The sequence below is a fragment of the Salvelinus sp. IW2-2015 genome, linkage group LG11 (assembly GCF_002910315.2).
Source record: "Salvelinus sp. IW2-2015 linkage group LG11, ASM291031v2, whole genome shotgun sequence".
Lineage (NCBI taxonomy): Eukaryota > Metazoa > Chordata > Actinopteri > Salmoniformes > Salmonidae > Salvelinus > Salvelinus sp. IW2-2015.
Window position 1 is genome coordinate 15866084 of NC_036851.1, and position 18898 is coordinate 15884981.

At 46.5% G+C, this 18898-nt stretch overlaps 1 protein-coding gene across 6 annotated transcripts in view; it reads right to left on the reverse strand.

The window, feature by feature from the left end:
- Nucleotides 1-3305: 3305 nt before the first annotated feature.
- LOC111969893 (nuclear receptor coactivator 3) overlaps nt 3306-18898 on the reverse strand; it is a 43986-nt gene continuing 28393 nt past the window's right edge. For 2 of the 6 annotated variants that reach the window (XM_023996259.3, XM_023996260.3), the window contains 19 exons: nt 18445-18605; nt 16667-16767; nt 16330-16504; nt 15996-16193; nt 15721-15807; nt 13870-14013; nt 13516-13663; nt 11763-13329; nt 10438-10564; nt 10056-10289; nt 9708-9938; nt 9484-9601; nt 9146-9317; nt 8713-9030; nt 8459-8560; nt 8100-8328; nt 7693-7861; nt 7380-7599; nt 5406-7203 (listed from right to left, as the gene is read on the reverse strand). In XM_023996259.3, coding sequence (XP_023852027.1) covers nt 7045-7203; nt 7380-7599; nt 7693-7861; nt 8100-8328; nt 8459-8560; nt 8713-9030; nt 9146-9317; nt 9484-9601; nt 9708-9938; nt 10056-10289; nt 10438-10564; nt 11763-13329; nt 13516-13663; nt 13870-14013; nt 15721-15807; nt 15996-16193; nt 16330-16504; nt 16667-16767; nt 18445-18605 — 4660 coding nt within the window. In that variant the 3' untranslated portion in view covers nt 5406-7044. Of the gene's footprint in view, nt 3743-5405; nt 7248-7379; nt 7600-7692; nt 7862-8099; nt 8329-8458; nt 8561-8712; nt 9031-9145; nt 9318-9483; nt 9602-9707; nt 9939-10055; nt 10290-10437; nt 10565-11762; nt 13330-13515; nt 13664-13869; nt 14014-15720; nt 15808-15995; nt 16194-16329; nt 16505-16666; nt 16768-18444; nt 18606-18898 lie in introns of those variants that run through there. The other 4 variants (XM_023996263.2, XM_023996262.3, XM_023996261.3 and 1 more) reach the window with 4 other exon arrangements.

Here is an 18898-nt window from a genome sequence, read left to right on the forward strand (position 1 = left end):
TATTGACAATGATAACTAGCAMGCAGAAAATATGTGCAGAATTGTATAAAAGGTTATGCACTCACTGTCAAACACATTAGGAAAGGTATAGGCAAGTATTCGGTCTAATCAGGAATTCATKAAAAATAGATAACAATTTGGGATATACTATAAAACACTGAAATCAATAATTGTGTTTTAGTTGAGGATCCTTTTCTATTTCGGAAGGGCAGGGGTTAAATCGGCAATTCTTTATAAGATTTATTCTGTCTCCCCTGGTGCAATGTTTTTCCCATTTCCCTGCGGTAAGATGCGCACAGCTGCAGCCCCGGCGTTCTGAGGCACGGCCAGTGTGTGATTGTGTTTGTGTGATAGCTTTGTGCCAAGGGCAGGGGAGGGGAGGGCGACGGGGCCCAGACTGAGCGGCGCCTCCGCACACCTGGGGAAGTTCAGGTTAAATAGCTCCACATTCCTCAACACACAGCTGATTGAAACATTAACAAACAGTACTCCACGAGCCAGGCCGCAGATGGGCCAGGCGCTCTGCCAAGAAAGAGACTCACTCTCTGTTATAGATTATATTCRCACACATAGGAGACATACAGCTATTAATATATACTTTTCACTTTTATATTTGTGTTAAGAAACATAGAACTAAACTAAATAAGTGTGACTATTTAAAATTAAATGTGTGTGTTATTTAGGTCTATGCTTAGTTGTGGATTAAATATGCCAGTGTTTATTTTTTATCTTACCCTCTTTTCTCCCCAATTTTGTGATATCCAATTGCGATCTTGTCTCATCGCTGCAACTTCCAAACTGGCTCGGGAGAGGCAAAGGTCGAGTCATGCATCCCCTGAAACATGATCCGCCAAACCGCACTTCTTAACACCCGCCTGCTTAACCTGGAAGCCAGCTGCACCAATGTGTCGGAGGAAACACCATTCAAGTGATGACCAYAGTCAGCCTGCAGGCGCCCGGCCCACCACAAGGAGTCGCTAGAGCGCGATAAGCCAAGTAAAGCCCCCCCAAACCCGGAAGGCGCTGGACCAATTGTGTGCCGCCCTATGGGTCTCCCGGTCACGGGCCTGTTGTGATACAGCCTGGGATCGAACCTGGGTCTGTAGTGACGCCTCACGCACTACAATGCAGTGCCTTAGACCGCTGCGCTACTCGGGAGGCCCCATATGCCAGTGTTTTTATACATATATTTTTCCAATAATGATATTTTCACATTTGATTTGACTTTTCAATCACATATTCTTTCAGAGAAGTTTACGAGCCCTCTTACATAATTCTACCTCAAAATGTTGGATAGGCTACAGATAGGGCATATCCTACACAGTGATATAATACAATGATATGACCAACATTGCATATTTGCTTTAATTCTATCCTTTATCTAGGAGTTTGGGTGGGTAGCCAGCCAGGCAACGAGTGTGTAACCTGTTAGTCTATGTTTTTTGGAATGCCTTATAATATACCGCTCCCATGTGGCCGCTCGGTGGACTACAGTCTTTGTAACTCAGATACCACCCAAAGGACATCATATGTCTCAATCTTATTCATGGTTAATTRACAGGCTATAAACTGGTACCATGTGAAGCAGCAATCTGACTACAGGACTCATGTGTAAAACATGCACTGTGCAATGTTATTGGGATTTACACCACTCTACCACTCTTTACAGTTCAAAGATCACTCCAAAACTTTTATACTTCTTGTTGCAGTAAAATATATACAGTTGAAGTTGTAAGTTTACATACACTTAGGTTGGATTCATTAAAACTCGTTTTTTCAACCTCTCCACAAATTTCTTGTTAACAAACTATAGTTTTGGCAAGTCGGTTAGGACATCTACTATGTACATGACACAAGTAATTTTTCCAACAATTGTTTACAGACAGATAATTTCACTTAGAATTCATTGTATCACAATTCCAGTGGGTCAGAAGTTTACTGTGCCTTTAAACAGCTTGGAAAATTCCAGAAAATTATGTCATGGCTTTAGAAGCCTCTGATAGGCTAATTGACATCATTTGAGTCAATTGGAGGTGTACCTGTGGATGTATTTCAAGGCCTACTTTCAAACTCAGTGCCTCTTTGCTTGACATCATGGGAAAATCAACAGAAATCAGCCAAGACCTTGTAGACCTCCACAAGTCTGGTTCATCCTTGGGAGCAATTTCCAAATGCCTGAAGGTATCACGTTCATCTGTACAAACAATAGTACGCAAGTATAAACACCATGGGACCACGCAGCCGTCATACCACTCAGGAAGGAGAATCAATCCCAGAACAACAGCAAAGGACCTTGTGAAGATGCTGGAGGAAACCGGTACAAAAGTATCTATATCCACAGTAAAACGAGTCCTATATCGACATAACCTGAAAGGCCGCTCAGCAAGGAAGAAGCCACTGCTCCAAAACCACCATAAAAAAGCCAGACTATGGTTTGCAACTGCACATGGGGACAAAGATCGTACTTTTTGGAGAAATATCTTCTGGTCTGATGAAACAAAAATAGAACTGTTATGCTATAATGACCATCGTTATGTTTGGAGGAAAAAGGGGGACGCTTGCAAGCTGAAGAACACCATCCCAACCGTGAAGCACGGGGGTGGCAACATCATGTTGTGGTGTTTTGCTGCAGGAGGGACTGGTGCACTTCACAAAATAGATGGCATCATGAGGCAGGAAAATTATGTGGATATATTGAAGCAACATCTCAAGACATCAGTCAGGAAGTTAAAGCTGGTCACAAATGGGTCTTCCAAATGGACAATGACCCCAAGCACACTTCCAAAGTTGTGGCAAAATGGCTTAAGGACAACAAAGTCAAGGTATTGGAGTGGCCATCACAAAGCCCTGACCTCAATCCTATAGAAAATGTGTGGGCAGAACTGAAAATGCGTGTGCGAGCAAAGAGTCCTACAAACCTGACTCAGTTACACCAGCTCGGTCAGGGGGAATGGGCCAAAATTCACCCAACTTATTGTGGGAAGTTTGTGGAAGGCTACCRGAAATGTTTGACCCATGTTAAACAATTTAAAAGCTTTGCTACCAAATACTAATTGAGTGTATGTAAACTTCTGACCCACTGGGAATGTGATGAAAGAAATAAAAGCTGAAATAAATTATTCTCTCTACTATTATTCTGACATTTCACATTCTTAAAATAAAGTGGTGATCCTAACTGAGACAGGGAATTTGTACTAGGATTAAACGTCAGGAATTGTGAAAAACTGAGTTTAAATGTATTTAGTTAAGGTGTATGTAAACTTCCGACTTCAACTGTACAGTACAAGTCAAAGTTTGGACACACCTTCTCAGTCAAGGGTTTTTCTTTATTATTATTATTTTTTTCTACATTATAGAATAATAGTGAAGACATACAAACTATGAAATAACACATTGGAATCATGTACTAACCAAAAAAGGGTTAAACAACTCAAAATATATTTTGTATTTGAGATTCTTCAAAGTAGCCACACTTTGCCTTGATGACAGCTTTGCACACTCTTGGCAATCTCAACCAGCTTCATGAGGTAGTCACCTGGAATGCTTTTCCAACAGAAGGAGTTCCCACATATGCTGAGCACTTGTTGGCTGCATTTCCTTCACTCTGTGGTCCAACTCATCCCAAACCATTGGGTTGAGGTCGGGTGATTGTGGAGGCCAGGTCATCTGATGCACCACTCCATCACTCACTTTCTTGGTCAAATAGCCCTTACACAGCCTGGAGGTGTGTTGGGTCATTGTCCTGTTGAAAAACAAATAATAGTCCCATTAAGCACAAACCAGATGGGATGGCGTATCGCTGCAGAATGCTGTGGTAGCCATGCTGAGTAAGTGTGCCTTGAATTCTAAATAAATCACAGACTGTGTCACCAGCAAAGCACCGCCACACCATCACACCTCCTCCTCCATGCTTCACAGTGGGATCCACACATGCAGAGATCATACGTTCACCTACTCTGCGTCTCACAAAGACACGGCGGTTGGAACCAAAAATCTCAAATTTGGACTCATCAGACRAAAGGAGATATTTCCACCAGTCTTATGTCCATTYCTCGTGTTTCTTGGCTCATGCAAGACTCTTATTATTGGTGTCCTTTAGTAGTAGTTTCTTCGCAGAAATTGGACCATGAAGGCCTGATTCACGCAGTCTCCTCTGAACAGTTGATCTTGAGATGTGTCTGTTACTTGAACTCTGTGAAGCATTTATTTGGGCTGCAACCTGAGGTGCAGTTAATTGCCGAATATGAGGCTGGTAACTCTAATGAACTTATCCTCTGCAGCAGAGGTAACTCTGGGTCTTCCTTTCCTGTGGCGGTCCTCTTGAGCCAGTTTCATCATAGCGCTTGATGGTTTTTGCGACTGCGCTTGAAGAAACTTTCTAAGTTCTTGAAATTTTACAGATTGACTGACCTTCATGTCTTAAAGTTATGGACTGTCYTTTCTCTTTGCTTATTTGAGCTGTTTTTGCCATAATATGGTCTTGGTCTTTTACCAAATAGGGCCATCTTCTGTATGCCCACCCTACCTTGTCTTAACACAACTGATTGGCTCAAACACATTAAGGAAAGAAATTGCTCAAATTAATTTAAGGCACACATGTTAATTGAAAAGCATTCCAGGTGACTACCTCATGAAGCTGGTTGAGAGAATGCCAAGTGTGCAAAGCAGTTAAGGCAAAGGGGGGCTATATTGAAGAATCTCAAATATATTTTTGATTTAACACTTTTTTGGTTACTACATGATTCCATAGGTGTTATGTCATAGTTAGTAGTCTCTATTATATAGTCTCTATTATTCTACAATGTAGAAAATAGTTTAAAAAAATAATAATAAACCTTGAATGAGTAGGTGTGTCCAAACTTTTGACCAGTACTGTATATCTGGGTTGTCTCTGAAATATGACATGAATGTGAATTAAAGCATTGACCATTATCTGTGACTCCAGATAAATAATAATAATAGGACGGAGGTGCGATAAGAGCTCCCTGCTGATAGTGCTCCATGAGAAGGACAATTCTGAACCCTGATTTGAACCTTGGGTGCACATCATGTGTTTTAATAAATGAGGCATCACTAAATTACATAGGCTCGTCGATCCTTTGTGAGCATAGGACATTGAAGATTATTTTCCATCGCACTCTGTTATGGGCAGCCTTCTCCAGCTCATTCCACCCCATGCCAGTATTCTTGGTGTTRATCAAGATCCAGAGATGAGGTATGCCTCAATAGACAACCCTCAATTCTTGATTAATGAACGGCGGACAAAAAAATAAATAAAAACTACAGTTGGGAGTTATGAGTTATGAGTTTAAATAAACATGTATTTACATCAAAATCGAGAGAAACTGTCATACCCGGTAACTGTAAAACAAAGGAAACAAAATAAGAATTCCCAGGTGAAAAGATCCTTTGTTTTTGCTCTTTATTAAAATTCTACCTAGGTAATTTTATTAAGTAATTAAAAACGAGACATTGAAAATGTATATTTTGAGGAAAAAAAAGAAATTAATTCCATATGGTATTCCTCTTCCACAGAAAAGGACTTTGCCAGTCAATTATACATCCAGACATTACTGCTACRGTTAGCTACCCACTGGCCTCTGAACAACACGCAGTCCCCTATGCTTTCAGTACAAAATCAAAATATGCATTTATCATTTCATGAAATGTACCCGGTAACTGTCTGCATATACAATGCATAGATAAAAATTGTACACCGTCAACGTCAGAAGCTATACAACGAACTGGAAAAATATCTTTGGATTGCYCACTGCTAAGGTAGATTTCTCAGAAAGTGAAGAGTAACAGTCAAGGGAAATGATGAAGGCGAAAGCTAGGGAAGGAACAAGGACTACTTTAAGGACAAGTCCATTGTTAACTCCTGAAACTGTCCCCCCCATCCCATATTTTTCTACAATGTTTACATACAATTCCTACACATCAGCTTGCCAACCATCTGCTCATTTGAGGGACTGTCCTTTCTTCATTCACTATCAAACCTTTTGATCATTTCAAAAGTTCCAAACAGTCAACACACCAAATCAGAAATAAAAGTGCTTCTAAAAAGAAATAGATGGCTTTTATCACATAAAAAAACATGTTCAGAGGACAAGGACAAGTGGAAAATGGGAAACCCACACCCTCACTCAACATGGTCCAAAAGGTTCAAATTAACTGCAAACTAAAAGTGTATTGACCTTCTAGACAAAGACGAGTTAGAATTTGACCAAGTCTTACACMGTGRAAAAAAAGTMATCTATAAAAAGCATGTATGATACTTTTATAGCATATTTACAATTTGTATTCACATAGAATACATTTGTGACTAATTTGATCCAATACTGGAGCACCGTTTGCTAAGGAGTTCATGACGCTCAGTTCACGTTTAAAGCATAGAGGTTTTATTGCTTGAATCTGCATAATATATAGAAATAACCTGTGCTTACAGCTCCTGATGATTTAAAAACAAAATGAGGCGCATACAAAGGATAAAAGGAAAAGAAAACCAATGCTGTGAATGCATTGAATCTCTGGTAAGGCTGTAATGACTAAGAAATATTGCAACAATCCTTTTACATAGAAGCCTTCTGGTAAAGTGCAGCCATAGCTAGTTGTACCGTATCCCATCCTGTTCCCAAATATATTCTGTTTCCCAGTGTTGATGCTGAATACTGRATGACAGCTAGCTCCAGGGGTCAAGAGGTGTTAGTCAGATTCCGTTGCAAAACATTTCGCAARGGAAACAGTTTACTCCAAACGGAAAACATTTTTGCAACAAAAACAAGAGTTTCTATTGGACAAATTCAGGTAGGTCCCTCAGTTCTGTTCCATTTGCTTCCAAGAGTAAACGGTATCTGTTGCAAAATGTTTTGCAACGGAATCCGACTAACACACACAGAGGCCTCCRCTGGTGTAGAAGGCAGGACGCCGATCACACTCCCACAGGTTAGAGGAAGAGAAAGCATGGCGTCTTCTTGAACTAAGTCACTCATATACTCCTCCAGAGAGAAGCAAGCCTACAGTGAGAGGCTGCATTAGGTATCTTTATTTCAGTCTCTCATTCTCACTGAGGCTTCTTTCGAGTCTCTCTACACACAGGTCTGAGAACAGTGGCGGGAGCAGATCTTGGAGCTGTGTCTGGTGGCCCCTGGCCAGGCCATCTCCCACCCACCCAGGTGGTGCACTGTAGTCTCTGCTGCCTTCCTGGTGAAGGCTCTTATTGATTACATACGTTTTCAGCAATATTTCTGTAAATGACACAAAATGTAGGCTATTGTRACAATAAATTCACACATTCCAGGCTGAGCTATAAAATAACTACTGGGAAGTTGTGACCTTTATAACCATCTTTATTTACTTACAAATGACAAACTATTTACCTGTTCAGGTCCCTTTGGCATTCGGCCCATTCCCATGGAGTTCGTGCCCATCTGCATTTGCCCCTGCATTTGCCCAGACATTTGGCCCTGCATCTGGCCCATCTGTGCTCTACCAGCACCACTGACTGGGCCTGGCCCGCCCATGGAGCCATTCATCATCATGGGCCCCCCAAACTGGCTTGGGTTCCCCTGCTGGGTGAACTGCTGCTGGGGGTATGAGCTGAAACACAGAGGTATAAAGAACAAAGTAGAGGAGATAGAGAAGGAAGTAATGGGAGTGTTTTTTGCCATTATATCAGTGTATCAGACATACTTGTTCTGTGCCATGCCACCCTGTGGCCAGCCTTTCATGTCTGCTGACTGGTACATGGGGCTGCCTTGGGGTTGTTGTTGCATCACAGGATTCTGAGGCCCTCCCATGCGACCTGGCATCATGTTGCTGCCTGCGCCTACAAACGAGGGGTCTCCCTGCTGGTTCATTCCTGTAAGCACAGCCAGAAACAGGTCTTATTTCATGTCTGCATTGTAAAGTTGGTTAGAAATAACAGTTAGAAAGAGAGGAAGTCAGTTTACGTTACAACACCTATGGCTGGAAAAACTCCTGGTCAGAAGGGGAAAGAGTTAGAAGTACATAGCCTTCTATTTTAGAGAATAGTCAACGTAGGAGACTCAAGGCTAGTAAATAATATGAATGATATGAATTTAGGTCAGATAGATCACCATAGTTTCCACCGTAGGTGAACTGCTGCTGTCCTGGCTGGTTCATGGGTGGTCCTGCCATGGGGTTGTCCATGCCTGCAGYGGCCGTTACYTTAGGTGGGGGGCTGAAGCCTCCGGCTGCAGCCTGTTGCTGCTGCTGCATTAGCATCATCATCCGCTGTCTCCTCATCTGTATGGTCATCATCTCTCTGCTGCGCTGAGCCATCATCTGAGCATTCAAGAAGCCAGGCTGACCAAGCAGACAGGGGAAAACACTGAAATGACTGCAAGTACTGCATGGGTTTCATCAGTGTGTGTCTGCGGTGGTCTGCCCTACCAGATGTTGATTTTAAATGGAGCATGATGTGGAAGGTGTGTACCTGACCGCCCATGCCGGGCTCCATCCCAGGCCGCGTCGCAGGGTTTCCTGTAGCGGCATTCTCCATCTTGATGCCCATGGCCTGACGGGTCTGGTTCATGAACTACAGCGGGAGAGAACAAAAGTTACTCACATTTGCCATCCATATAGGTCACCCACCTGCCTGCTTTCATACGTGMCTCTGTATCTAGACCTATCACAATCAAATATAGCCTCTTCAGCAACTTCTAAGTCATGTGTGTCATATGCCAATACCTGCTGGCCCTGTAGTCTCTGCTGCAGCTGCAGTCGGAGGGGCTTGGTGGCACTCATCATGCGGGGTCTCATGTTGGCGCGGGGGTGACTCATTCCCCCCATGCCAGGGAAGCCCCCTGGGCCTGCCTGAGCCACCATCTGGTTCATGGGGTTGAAGCCAGAAGGGGACTGGCCCTGCATGGGGTTGGCCACATAGGCTGACTGCATGCCCATGGAGGGGGGTCCTGGGTACCCCTGGCCATACATGGGCTTCTGCTCCATCCCCATGGAGGTGTCTGGTCCTGGGCCAGGACCTGGCTGCTGCTCTGGACCAGGACTCTGGGAGGGAGAGAGGTCAGACATGGTCAATATAACAGTGTGGTTCTTGTCACATGGTTTATAGGGACTGTAGATAGAGGACGAACTATGTTTTCCGAATGTCCTCATAAGGTACCTGTCCTACGAGGTCGGGGATGCCCAGGGCCCGGTCGATCTCCTCAAGGGCGATAACATCAGTGTTGTTGAGCAGAGAGTCCAGCTGGTCCAGCAGCGCCAGCTCATCACTCTGCCCCTGGCTGGTGGAGGGCGGAACCAGGAGCTCATCCAGGGGGTTCCCAAACTGACGCCTGGTACACAACAAGGAGGTGGGGGGGGGGTTAGTGCAGGCACTTGTTATATACCGAGGAGGCAATGTACTCCACACCACGTGGGTTAATAGGAGACAGAGCGAACAGATGAGTGTGTACAAGTGTGTGTGTGTGTGCGTGTGTGTGGATGATGATGGTTATTCACCTCTTTGTGGTAGCTGGTGGTCCGTCCATTCCCATTGCACTGTCAGGCCAGGAGGGGGACAGAGGTGGAGGACCCTGCCCACTGAAGGGACTCATCCCCATATTCACCTCACTGGAACCTATAGAGGCAGTAGAATTATTCAGCATGAACCAATCAAACATCCACCAACAGGAAGAACACACATACAGCTGGTAATATTTACACWGACACGCGTCAGTACATACCCATTTCTATGAGTTGTTGCTGCAGCATAGACCTGGTGTTGCCAGGTAAACTGTTGGACCTGATGACCATGGGGCCTCTCATCATGCCCTTGGAGTTGAAGTCCATCCCTTGCCGGCCCATTGAGGGGTGACCTGGCACCCCCACAGGACTTCCARTGGACCTGGGCATCCCCCAGTCACCTTGCCCTGCCATGGGAGGCCGCTGTGGCATCCCCATACCCCTGTTCATACCTCCAGGGGAACACACAAACAGCACAGTTATTATCCATGAACTAGACGCAGTCTAGTAACTGTAGCTTTTACACTGTTCCAGTCAGCTGGGAAGAGTAGTACTGGGGGGTAAGTTACTTGTGCCGGCACCGCCCCGTAGTGGACACACACCCATGCCTCCTGGTCCAGGGAAGCCGTTGGTCATGCCTGGCCGGATGTGTGCCTCCACGTTCTCCTGTTTGATGAGCGTGGGGCAGGGAACGTTCCTCCTCCCTGCCAGGCATCCACCACCAACCAGGGGTTTAGCGTCCACTGACAGAGCCCTCTGGAGGGGCCCACGCCGGGCAGGCAGCATGGCTCCTCTCTCCACATCTGGAAGACACAGCAGAAGGGTCAGTACAGGCCAAGGACAAACACTCTATAGTAAGGATGCATAACAGTCAATTAAATGGCCAACATATTAGCACTTCTGGACTGATCTAGTCAAAWTTTAAATTAGAATCCACTCATGCTAGTATACCATGGAAACTGTCTGGGCCATTTCCCTGCTGGTTTCCCCCTTCTTTTCCTGCACCGGAGTCCGGCTCGGGATTAAACCCGGAGCTGGAGTTCCTGCGGCCTCCGAGAATTGTCTCCAGGGTTTCCAACTGGGAAGAAAAACAAATGTTACTGTTAATTAACAGTGGAATAAATTAACAAGCTGCTCTTTGCTGAATAAATAATAGAAAGTAATTAACCGTAGGCAGGGCACACATTTATTTTTCAATTGGTAGCACTGGTGCTCACAACTGTAAAAAGTTATGAGCACAACATAAKATTTAGGGGCACCAGAATTTATTAAATTAGAATTGATATAGAACATGAATTTTAGCTACTTCTGAATCATGTTGTGCGTTGGTTTATTATTGAAAAGCTAAAATGTTGATACAAATACCAGTAATTGAAATTATAAAGTAATGTGTGGAATATTATTTTTTAAATTTMAAAAACTTTTACCCGTTTTTCTCCCCAATTTCATGACATCCAATTGATAGTTACAGTCTTGTCTCATCGCTGCAACTCCCGTACGGACTCGGGAGAGGCGAATGTCGAGAGCAATGCGTCCTCCGAAACACGACCCAAGCCGCACTGCCCGCTTAACCCGGAAGCCAGCCACACCAATGTGTCGGGAAGAAACACCGTACACCTGGCGACCGTGTCAGCGTGCATGCGCCCGGGCCGCCACAGGATCACTAGAGCACGATGGGACAAGGACATTTCTACTCGCCAAACCCTCCCCTAACCCGGACAACGCTGGGACAATGGGTCTCCCGGTCACAGCCGGCTGCGACAGAGCCTGGACTCGAACCAGGATCTCTAGTGGCACAGCGATGCAGTGCCTTAGACCACTGCGCCACTCAGGAGGCCCCGGGAATATTAGGTTTCTACATTATGTAGAAGCACCATTTTCCTATTGAGATGCATTACAATGAAAATTGTAAAAGTCTCTTTAAGAGCGTCAATTTCTTGATGACATCTGTCATTCATTCAACACCATGATCATTGATCTCCCGAAGAAGCTATCCCTTTCCTTCCTTTCTGTGCCCCCAAATGTTMGGATATACTGATCAAGTTACCAGGTTGTTAGGAAGAAAAATGGATCAGATCTTTTGAACTATTTGGTTCAGAAACAAGCAGTTTCTGCTGTATTAATGGTGCAAGCATGACGCTAATGAATCTGTGCGTGGGAAACAAAATGGTACAGCAAAGCCTCATCACTACAACAATTATACAAAAACAAATACATATTTTGTCACACTGGTTGCACTTTAGAGCCCTGACCGTAGGCACAATGTACCTCCCTACCTCATCAGGTGGTTCACTCTTGATCTGCTCCACAATGGGGTTGGGTTCAGACGTCGTGACCCCCGAGGATGCTCCCTGGGCTCCTCTGCCCTTTGGTTGGACATCACCCCTTGTCCCTTTGGAGTCATCTTTTTTGAGGAGATAGTGGAGGAGGGCGTGGGTCTTCTCCTTCTTGGGGCTGTGAAGTTCTTGCTTCACCTCAGCTCCCCTCGCCCCTGGTCCCTCTCCTGGATCTCCTGGCCCAGCCTCTGGACCCCCACCATCTGTGACCTTCCCCGTGGCCTCGGCTGTGATGCGGGCCACCTCGTCTGGGGTGTTCCCATTCTGCAGCAGCTTGTGGAGAATCTTGTGCTTCTCCTGCAGGGACTGGTTGGCAAAGTGTGCTGCTGCAGCAGCTGCTCCTAGGCCCTGCTGTCCCACTGCAGCCGTGGAGGAGGATACACCTGTGGAGGGGCTGGTCAAACCCCCCAAACCCTCCTTGGACTCAAAGCCCATCGGAGTGTTGCCAGGGCCGGCCTGGTGGTTAGGGGGKACTAGCTCCTCCGTAGGGGAGGTGAGGAGCTGCAGGAGCTTCTTGTGGCCCCCCTTGTTGTCATGGCTCGGTCGGTTGGCTTCTACCCCGGCTGGGCCCTCACTGTTGGCCTGGCTGTCTGGGGTCACCTCTGTGGTGAGGGTGTGCTGCTGCTCTCCTCTACTGGCCAGAGTGTTGCCCGGGCTCTTGGAGTCTGAACTGCCTGGTTTACAGGTTCCGCCGTGGCACTGCCCCTGCTGGGTGGAGTTGACGCTGGGGCAGCAGTCAGGCTTGTGTGTGGGGGGAGAGTTGAGGGGCGAGGGGAGGGCCGAGGGTAGAGAGGTGCCCACCCCCTCACTGATGGCCTGGAGGGCACTCAGGGAGCTGCTGGAGAAACTGGTGCTACCTCCTGCGCCTCCAGGACCACCTGGGTGACCCGAGCTCATGGAAGAATGCATACCTCCTGGGGAGAAGGGGCTAGCACCTATTTTGGGGCTCCTCCTTACTGTAGGGGAGCCAATGTTCTGCTGGGGGGCATTCATCCCTGGACTGCTCTGGGGGGGGCTGGTCATGCCCCCCATGCTGTATCCCGCTCCATGGAATGGGGCCTGCTGCTGCTGAGGATACTGCTGCTGCATTCCAGGGTGGTTCATCTGATTCCTCTGGTTCATCTGGTTAATCCGATTCATAGAATTCATCTGGTTCAGGGAATTCATCCGAGAGTTCATTGGACGCATGGAGTTCATTTGATTCATGGAATTCATCTGACTCATGTTGTTCATCGGTTGACCCATTGAATTTGTCTGAGAGTTCATTTGATGCAACGAGCGGTTCATTTGATTCATCTGATTCATGGAGTTCATCCCATTTCCCCCTGTGTACGAGGGGCCGCCTCGCTGTCCCATGTGCCCCTGCTCTGCCCCCATGCCGTAGCCCCTGTTCATGCCACCACTGCCCCCTCCAGGGGCCATGTTCATCTGAGCGTTGGGGTTGGTGACGCCCATGCCCTGGGGCCTCATCACTCCCCCCTGGTTGGTTTGGTAACCATTCTGCTCCCTGACAGAGAGAGAATGAGGGGTCAGGAGTGGAAAAAGTTGATTAAAAAACACTATACTCTACAGTATAAAAAAAAAAAAAACTCGGTTCAATCTTAGCTACAACTGGGAAAAGAAAACAGTAAAATCCTACACGGAGTGAGTGATAGATGCCATGTCTCGGCGCGCTCCAAGCTGACAGACTAACCTCTGTAGCAGATGGGTAGAGAGGAAGGTGGGTGGCTCATTGGAGGCGCGGCTACGACAGAGCTCGCTCCTGGTCTGCGCAGTGACCGGGGTGCCGTCGGAGAGAGAGAACCGGTAAGACGGCGTCTCGGCACGGCCATGCAGGAAGGCTGGAGAGGACAGAGAGAAAACCATGAAGACAGAGAAAATGAGACTGACCGACCAACGTGCTTATCACCGAGTAGTAGCCTTCGTTAGGAGCAGAGATGCATTGTACTTGTGCATTTATAGCAGAGTAACAAGGTGAAACATTGGTGAGAAGACATGGTGWTATAGCAGGGAGCCAGAGAGGAGGGTTTAGCAGAGAGAGAAGTACCCTCYTGGTAGTGGTGTTTGTAGGACCAGGGATGGCCCTCGCTGCGATGGAGGAACATCTGCATGCAGCGCCTCACCAGGTCCTCCCACCCTGGCCGCATGGTGGTGTGGAGTGAACTCTGCTGTTCGATCTCTATCAGTTTACCTATCAGACAACATCACAGCACAAAGGGCAAGGGTCACATGAACTGAGCAAAAAAAAGAAACATCCTCTCACTGTCAACTGCGTTTATTTTCAGAAAACTTAACGTGTAAATATTTGTATGAACAAAACAAGATTCAACAACTGAGACAAACTGAACAAGTTCCACAGATAGAAATGGAATAATGTGTCCCTGAACAAGGGGGAGGGGGGGTCAAAAGTAACAGTCAGTATCTGGTGTGGCCACCAGCTGCATTAAGTTCTGCAGTGCATCTCCTCCTCATGGACTGCACCAGATTTGCCAGTTCTTGCTGTGAGATGTTACCCCACTCTTCCACAAAGGCACCTGCAAGTTCCCGGATATTTCTGGGGGGGAATGGCCCTAGCCCTCACCCTCCGATCCAACAGGTTCCAGACGTGCTCAATGGGATTGAGATCCAGGCTCGTCACCGGCCATGGCAGAACACTGACATTCCTGTCTTGCAGGAAATCACGCACAGAACGAGCAGTATGGCTGGTGGCATTGTCATGCTGGAGTGTCATGTCAGGATGAGCCTGCAGGAAGGGTACCACATGAGGGAGGAGGATGTCTTCCCTGTAACGCACAGCACTGAGATTGCCTGCAATGACAACAAGCTCAGTCCGATGATGCTGTGACACACCGCCAAAGACCATAATGGACCCTCCACCTCGATCCCGCTCCAGAGTACAGGCCTCAGTGTAACGCTTATTCCTTCGATGATAAACACGAATCCGACCAACACCTCTGGTGAGACAAAACCGCGACTCGTCAGTGAAGAGCACGGTCCTGTCTGGTCCAGCAACAGTGGATTTGTGCCCATAGGCGACGCTTTTGCCGGTGATGTCTGGTGAGGACCTGCCTTACAAAACAGACCTACACACCCTCAGTCCAGCCTCTCTCAGCCTATTGCGGACAGTCTGAGCACCGATGGAGGGATTGTGCGTTCCTGGTAAAACTCGGGCAATTGTTGTTGCCATCCTGTACCTGTCCTGCAGGTGGTTCAGATGTACCGATCCTGTGCAATTGTTGTTACACGTGGTCTGCCACTGCGAGGACAATCAGCTGTCCGTCCTGTCTCTCTGTAGCGCTGTCTTAGGTGTCTCACAATACGGACATTGCAGTTTATTGCCCTGGCCACATCTGCAGTCCTCATGCCTCCTTGCAGCATGCCTAAGGCACGTTCACACAGATGAGCAGGGACCCTGGGCATCTTTCTTTTGGTGTTTTTCAGAGTCAGTAGCAAGGCCTCTTTAGTGTCCTAAYTTTTCATAACTGTGACCTTAATTGCCTACCGTCTGCAAGCTGTTAGTGTCTTAAKGACCGTTCCACAGGTGCATGTTCATTAAACAAGCACAGGAAACAGTGTTTAAACCCTTTACAATGAAGATCTGTGAAGTTATTTGGATTTTTACAAATTATCTTTGATAGACAGGATCCTGAAAAAGAGGCGTTTCTTTTTTGTTGAGTTCACATGGCAATTATATTCTTATTTAATTTTGAGCAYCAAAATGTTGCATCTCAATGTTATAATCTAGTCAAACTAAACTGTATACTCCTACATTTTTGCAGATCAATAGACAATCCCGGAAAAGTCCAAGAGTGTGTTATTTTGCTCWGATTGAATGAAGGGAAAGAGCATTTGAATAGAGAATGAACACGTGAATGCAGTGTGTTTACAGTCATCTCACCTGAGAGCTCATGGCGGGTGCTGAACCTCTCGGTCCTCTCCACTGCAGTGACGCGKCGGGCCACACAGATCATACACGACTGCAGGTCTGAACACACACAACATAGCCAGTCAGTATCCACAATCCTTCTCTAATGAACCTATATCAGGCTTGACAACACTTTTGTCCAACTTCCCATAATCAAGTTACAGCAACMCAATGTGAAGAGTACAGCAAGTCTGCATCATAAATAGAAACACATCTAACTGTGACATGACTGAGGAGGAGCCCCCTACCTTCTCCCTCCTCCATTATGGTGCGGGGTTGAGTCAGGGCGAAGCACTGCATGGTCTCGTAGCGCTGCCTGTTGGGCCCCTCAGACGGACCATGGTTCTGATGGCTCTGCCCGTGACCGTACTTCACCAGCATACGACAGTTAAAGGTGTGGCTCTTCTGCCGCGATGCCTCTCCTCCCCATGACCCACCGTTGGGTGCTGGAAGAGACAAGGGGACACAGTAATTGCTTTCATGCTGTAGGTTGGGAAGATTACCGTTCTGCAGTGCCACTAAATCAAAGTCAAATGGCATATGTGCATGTGTAATTGTGACTGCATTTGTGTGTCTGCGTACCGTTGGTCTTGGGCAGGTTCTTGTGCAGCTCCTCCCTGTCGTCCTCATGGAGGATGTTGTAGACAGAGGTGTTGATGAGCTCCTCCTGTTTGTACTGCAGGTACTGGGTCACATTGTCAGACACAAACACGATGCTGCCCTCCCGYTTCACCACAAACAGGAAGCCATCCAGGGCCTGAGCCAGAGGAAAGAGGGGAGATGCACAAAATTCTAACTATACTAAATGTGTGACCAGCTGCATCCCTGTACTTACAAGAGTCTTGTATGTACCCATTCAACATAAGGTGAAGCTAATTCCACTGCCCTTTGACCCCCCCCACCCTGTCCTCAGGCTAACCTGTAGCAGCAGCGGTCCCAAATGGTCCTTGTCAATGACCCCTTGACCGGTGGATGACACATCTGCCTTCTGGACATCGTCATCGCTGCACGAGCTCTTCCCTGCAGAGGGACAAGGACTCCCAGTCACTTCACAGTAGATAAGGTAAATCTAGTTACAATGCAACACACAGCAGGATATGTACACCCTCTAACAAGCAGCTTGATATCCATTGTGGAAATTTGAGGAGAAATGAGAAACATTACACTTGCAAAACAGTTTWACTTGAGGCCAAAATTAGCATACAATACAGAGACACTAGCGATCCAGCCAACCATGTCACAGTAAAATGACTTACTGTCCGCCACCAGGAGGCAGCATTACCAATGCTTTTACAGTTCTAAAAATGTAACRATCATGATTTAAAATGGAATTATGAGTCAGATTCTGAGGGAAGAGATTCACTTGCAACGAAGAGAATGACAAAAYAAATGCTTCTGGTTTTCAAGGCTGCTTCAAGGCTAACACTAATGTAAGGGAAGAGGATAGAGTCTGCCTAAATAAGATGACCTAAGGAGTAAATGGATAGGTGAAATAGAGCAAGAGAAAGATAGCTGGTTAAAAAGGTAACGGTGAAAGAAGGACGGCCTTCATCATTTACTTCCTGTAACTATGGGAACCTAGCTGTACTAAGCTCCTGCCAGCAGCAGCCATCTGTGGCCCTGGCGTGGATTCCAATCCAATAATTCCCTCCCTTCCTTCCTTCCTTCCTCCTCACTGATCTTATCTGAGTGAACTGCTAGTTATAAGATTGCATATAACCTACCAGAAGGCTGGGGGGAGTTAATACAGCTTACACCGATCCAACCACTTCAGATCGGTAACAGGGTAATGAGCAGGGGGGGGGGTGAGTGATTGATGGGGTTGGAATCCCTCACCTCAATCCCCCCAAACAAAGGCCAGGCAGGCAGGCCATAGGGCCATGAGCCCACCACCTAGTCTCTACAGCCCTGGTTGGCACAGGTATACTCCTGACCATGCAACCATACACTGATCTAATACTACAGAAAGGATTTTACGAATGCCAAATCATGTTCTCCTACTTCCTTTTTTTGCTAAATCCAACGGCGATAACGTGCTGATATTCAGATGACTGCTAGCGTTAGCAAGTTAGCATTACACGGAACCCAAACCGGCTGCGCGCGTGCGCCATCGTGCATAAATGTATTTTGTCCCCCCACACCAAACGRGATCACAACACGCAGGTTAAAATATCAAAACAAACTCTGAACCAATGACATTAATTTGGGGGACAGGTCGAAAAGCATTAAACCTTTATGCCAATTTAGCTAGCTAGCTTGCACTTGCTAGCTAATTTGTCCTATTTAGCTAGCTTGCTGTTGCTAGCTAATTTGTCCTGGGATATAAACATTGACTTGTTATTTTAACTGAAATGCACAAGGTCCTCTACTCCACCAATTAATCCACACATAAAACGGTCAACCGAATCGTTTCTAGTCATCTCTCTTCCTTCCAGGCTTTTTCCTTCTCTTGACTTTATATTGCAATTGGCAACTTTCATAAATTAGGTGCATTACCGGCACTGACCTCGTTCGTCTTTGTCACCCACGTGGGTATAACCCATGAGGAGATGGCACGTGGGTACCTGCTTCTATAAACCGATGGGAGAGGCAGGACTTCTATTTTAGCCCTTGGCAACGCAGGATGCAATAATTGAATAATCTAGATTTCTAAATTTATTTGGCAACGGTGTAGTCAGCCTGTTAGGGAGCTGGTACCTTGCCCTTTGATTTGCCTGATCTGCCGGACGGTCTCCTTGAGGATGGCACATTTGTCTGGCTTCACGTTGAAGCTGTCCATGTTGCCGAGGTTGGCAGAGATCAGCTCGGCCAGCTCCTCCATGTAGTTACTCTCCTGCTCCCTCCTGCGCTTGTCACATCTGCAGGGAAAGGGAGTGGGGAGGGGGAGAAAATAGGAGATAGTCAGATATGTCACCATGACAACCACACCTCTCCCTCCATAATGACCTGCTGTATACTAGAGTTAAAATGTTGACACCACAGGAATCTTCTACATGAAAAACAGATATTGAAGCTGAGGGAATTTACACAGAGGCTAGAGAGAAAAGGACACACTTTGCTCAGAAGACAGACAAAGACAGGCAGTGTCACACAAAGATAAACAGAAAGGAAGATGGAGACAGACGGAGACATCGCTCCCGACAGTGACTCA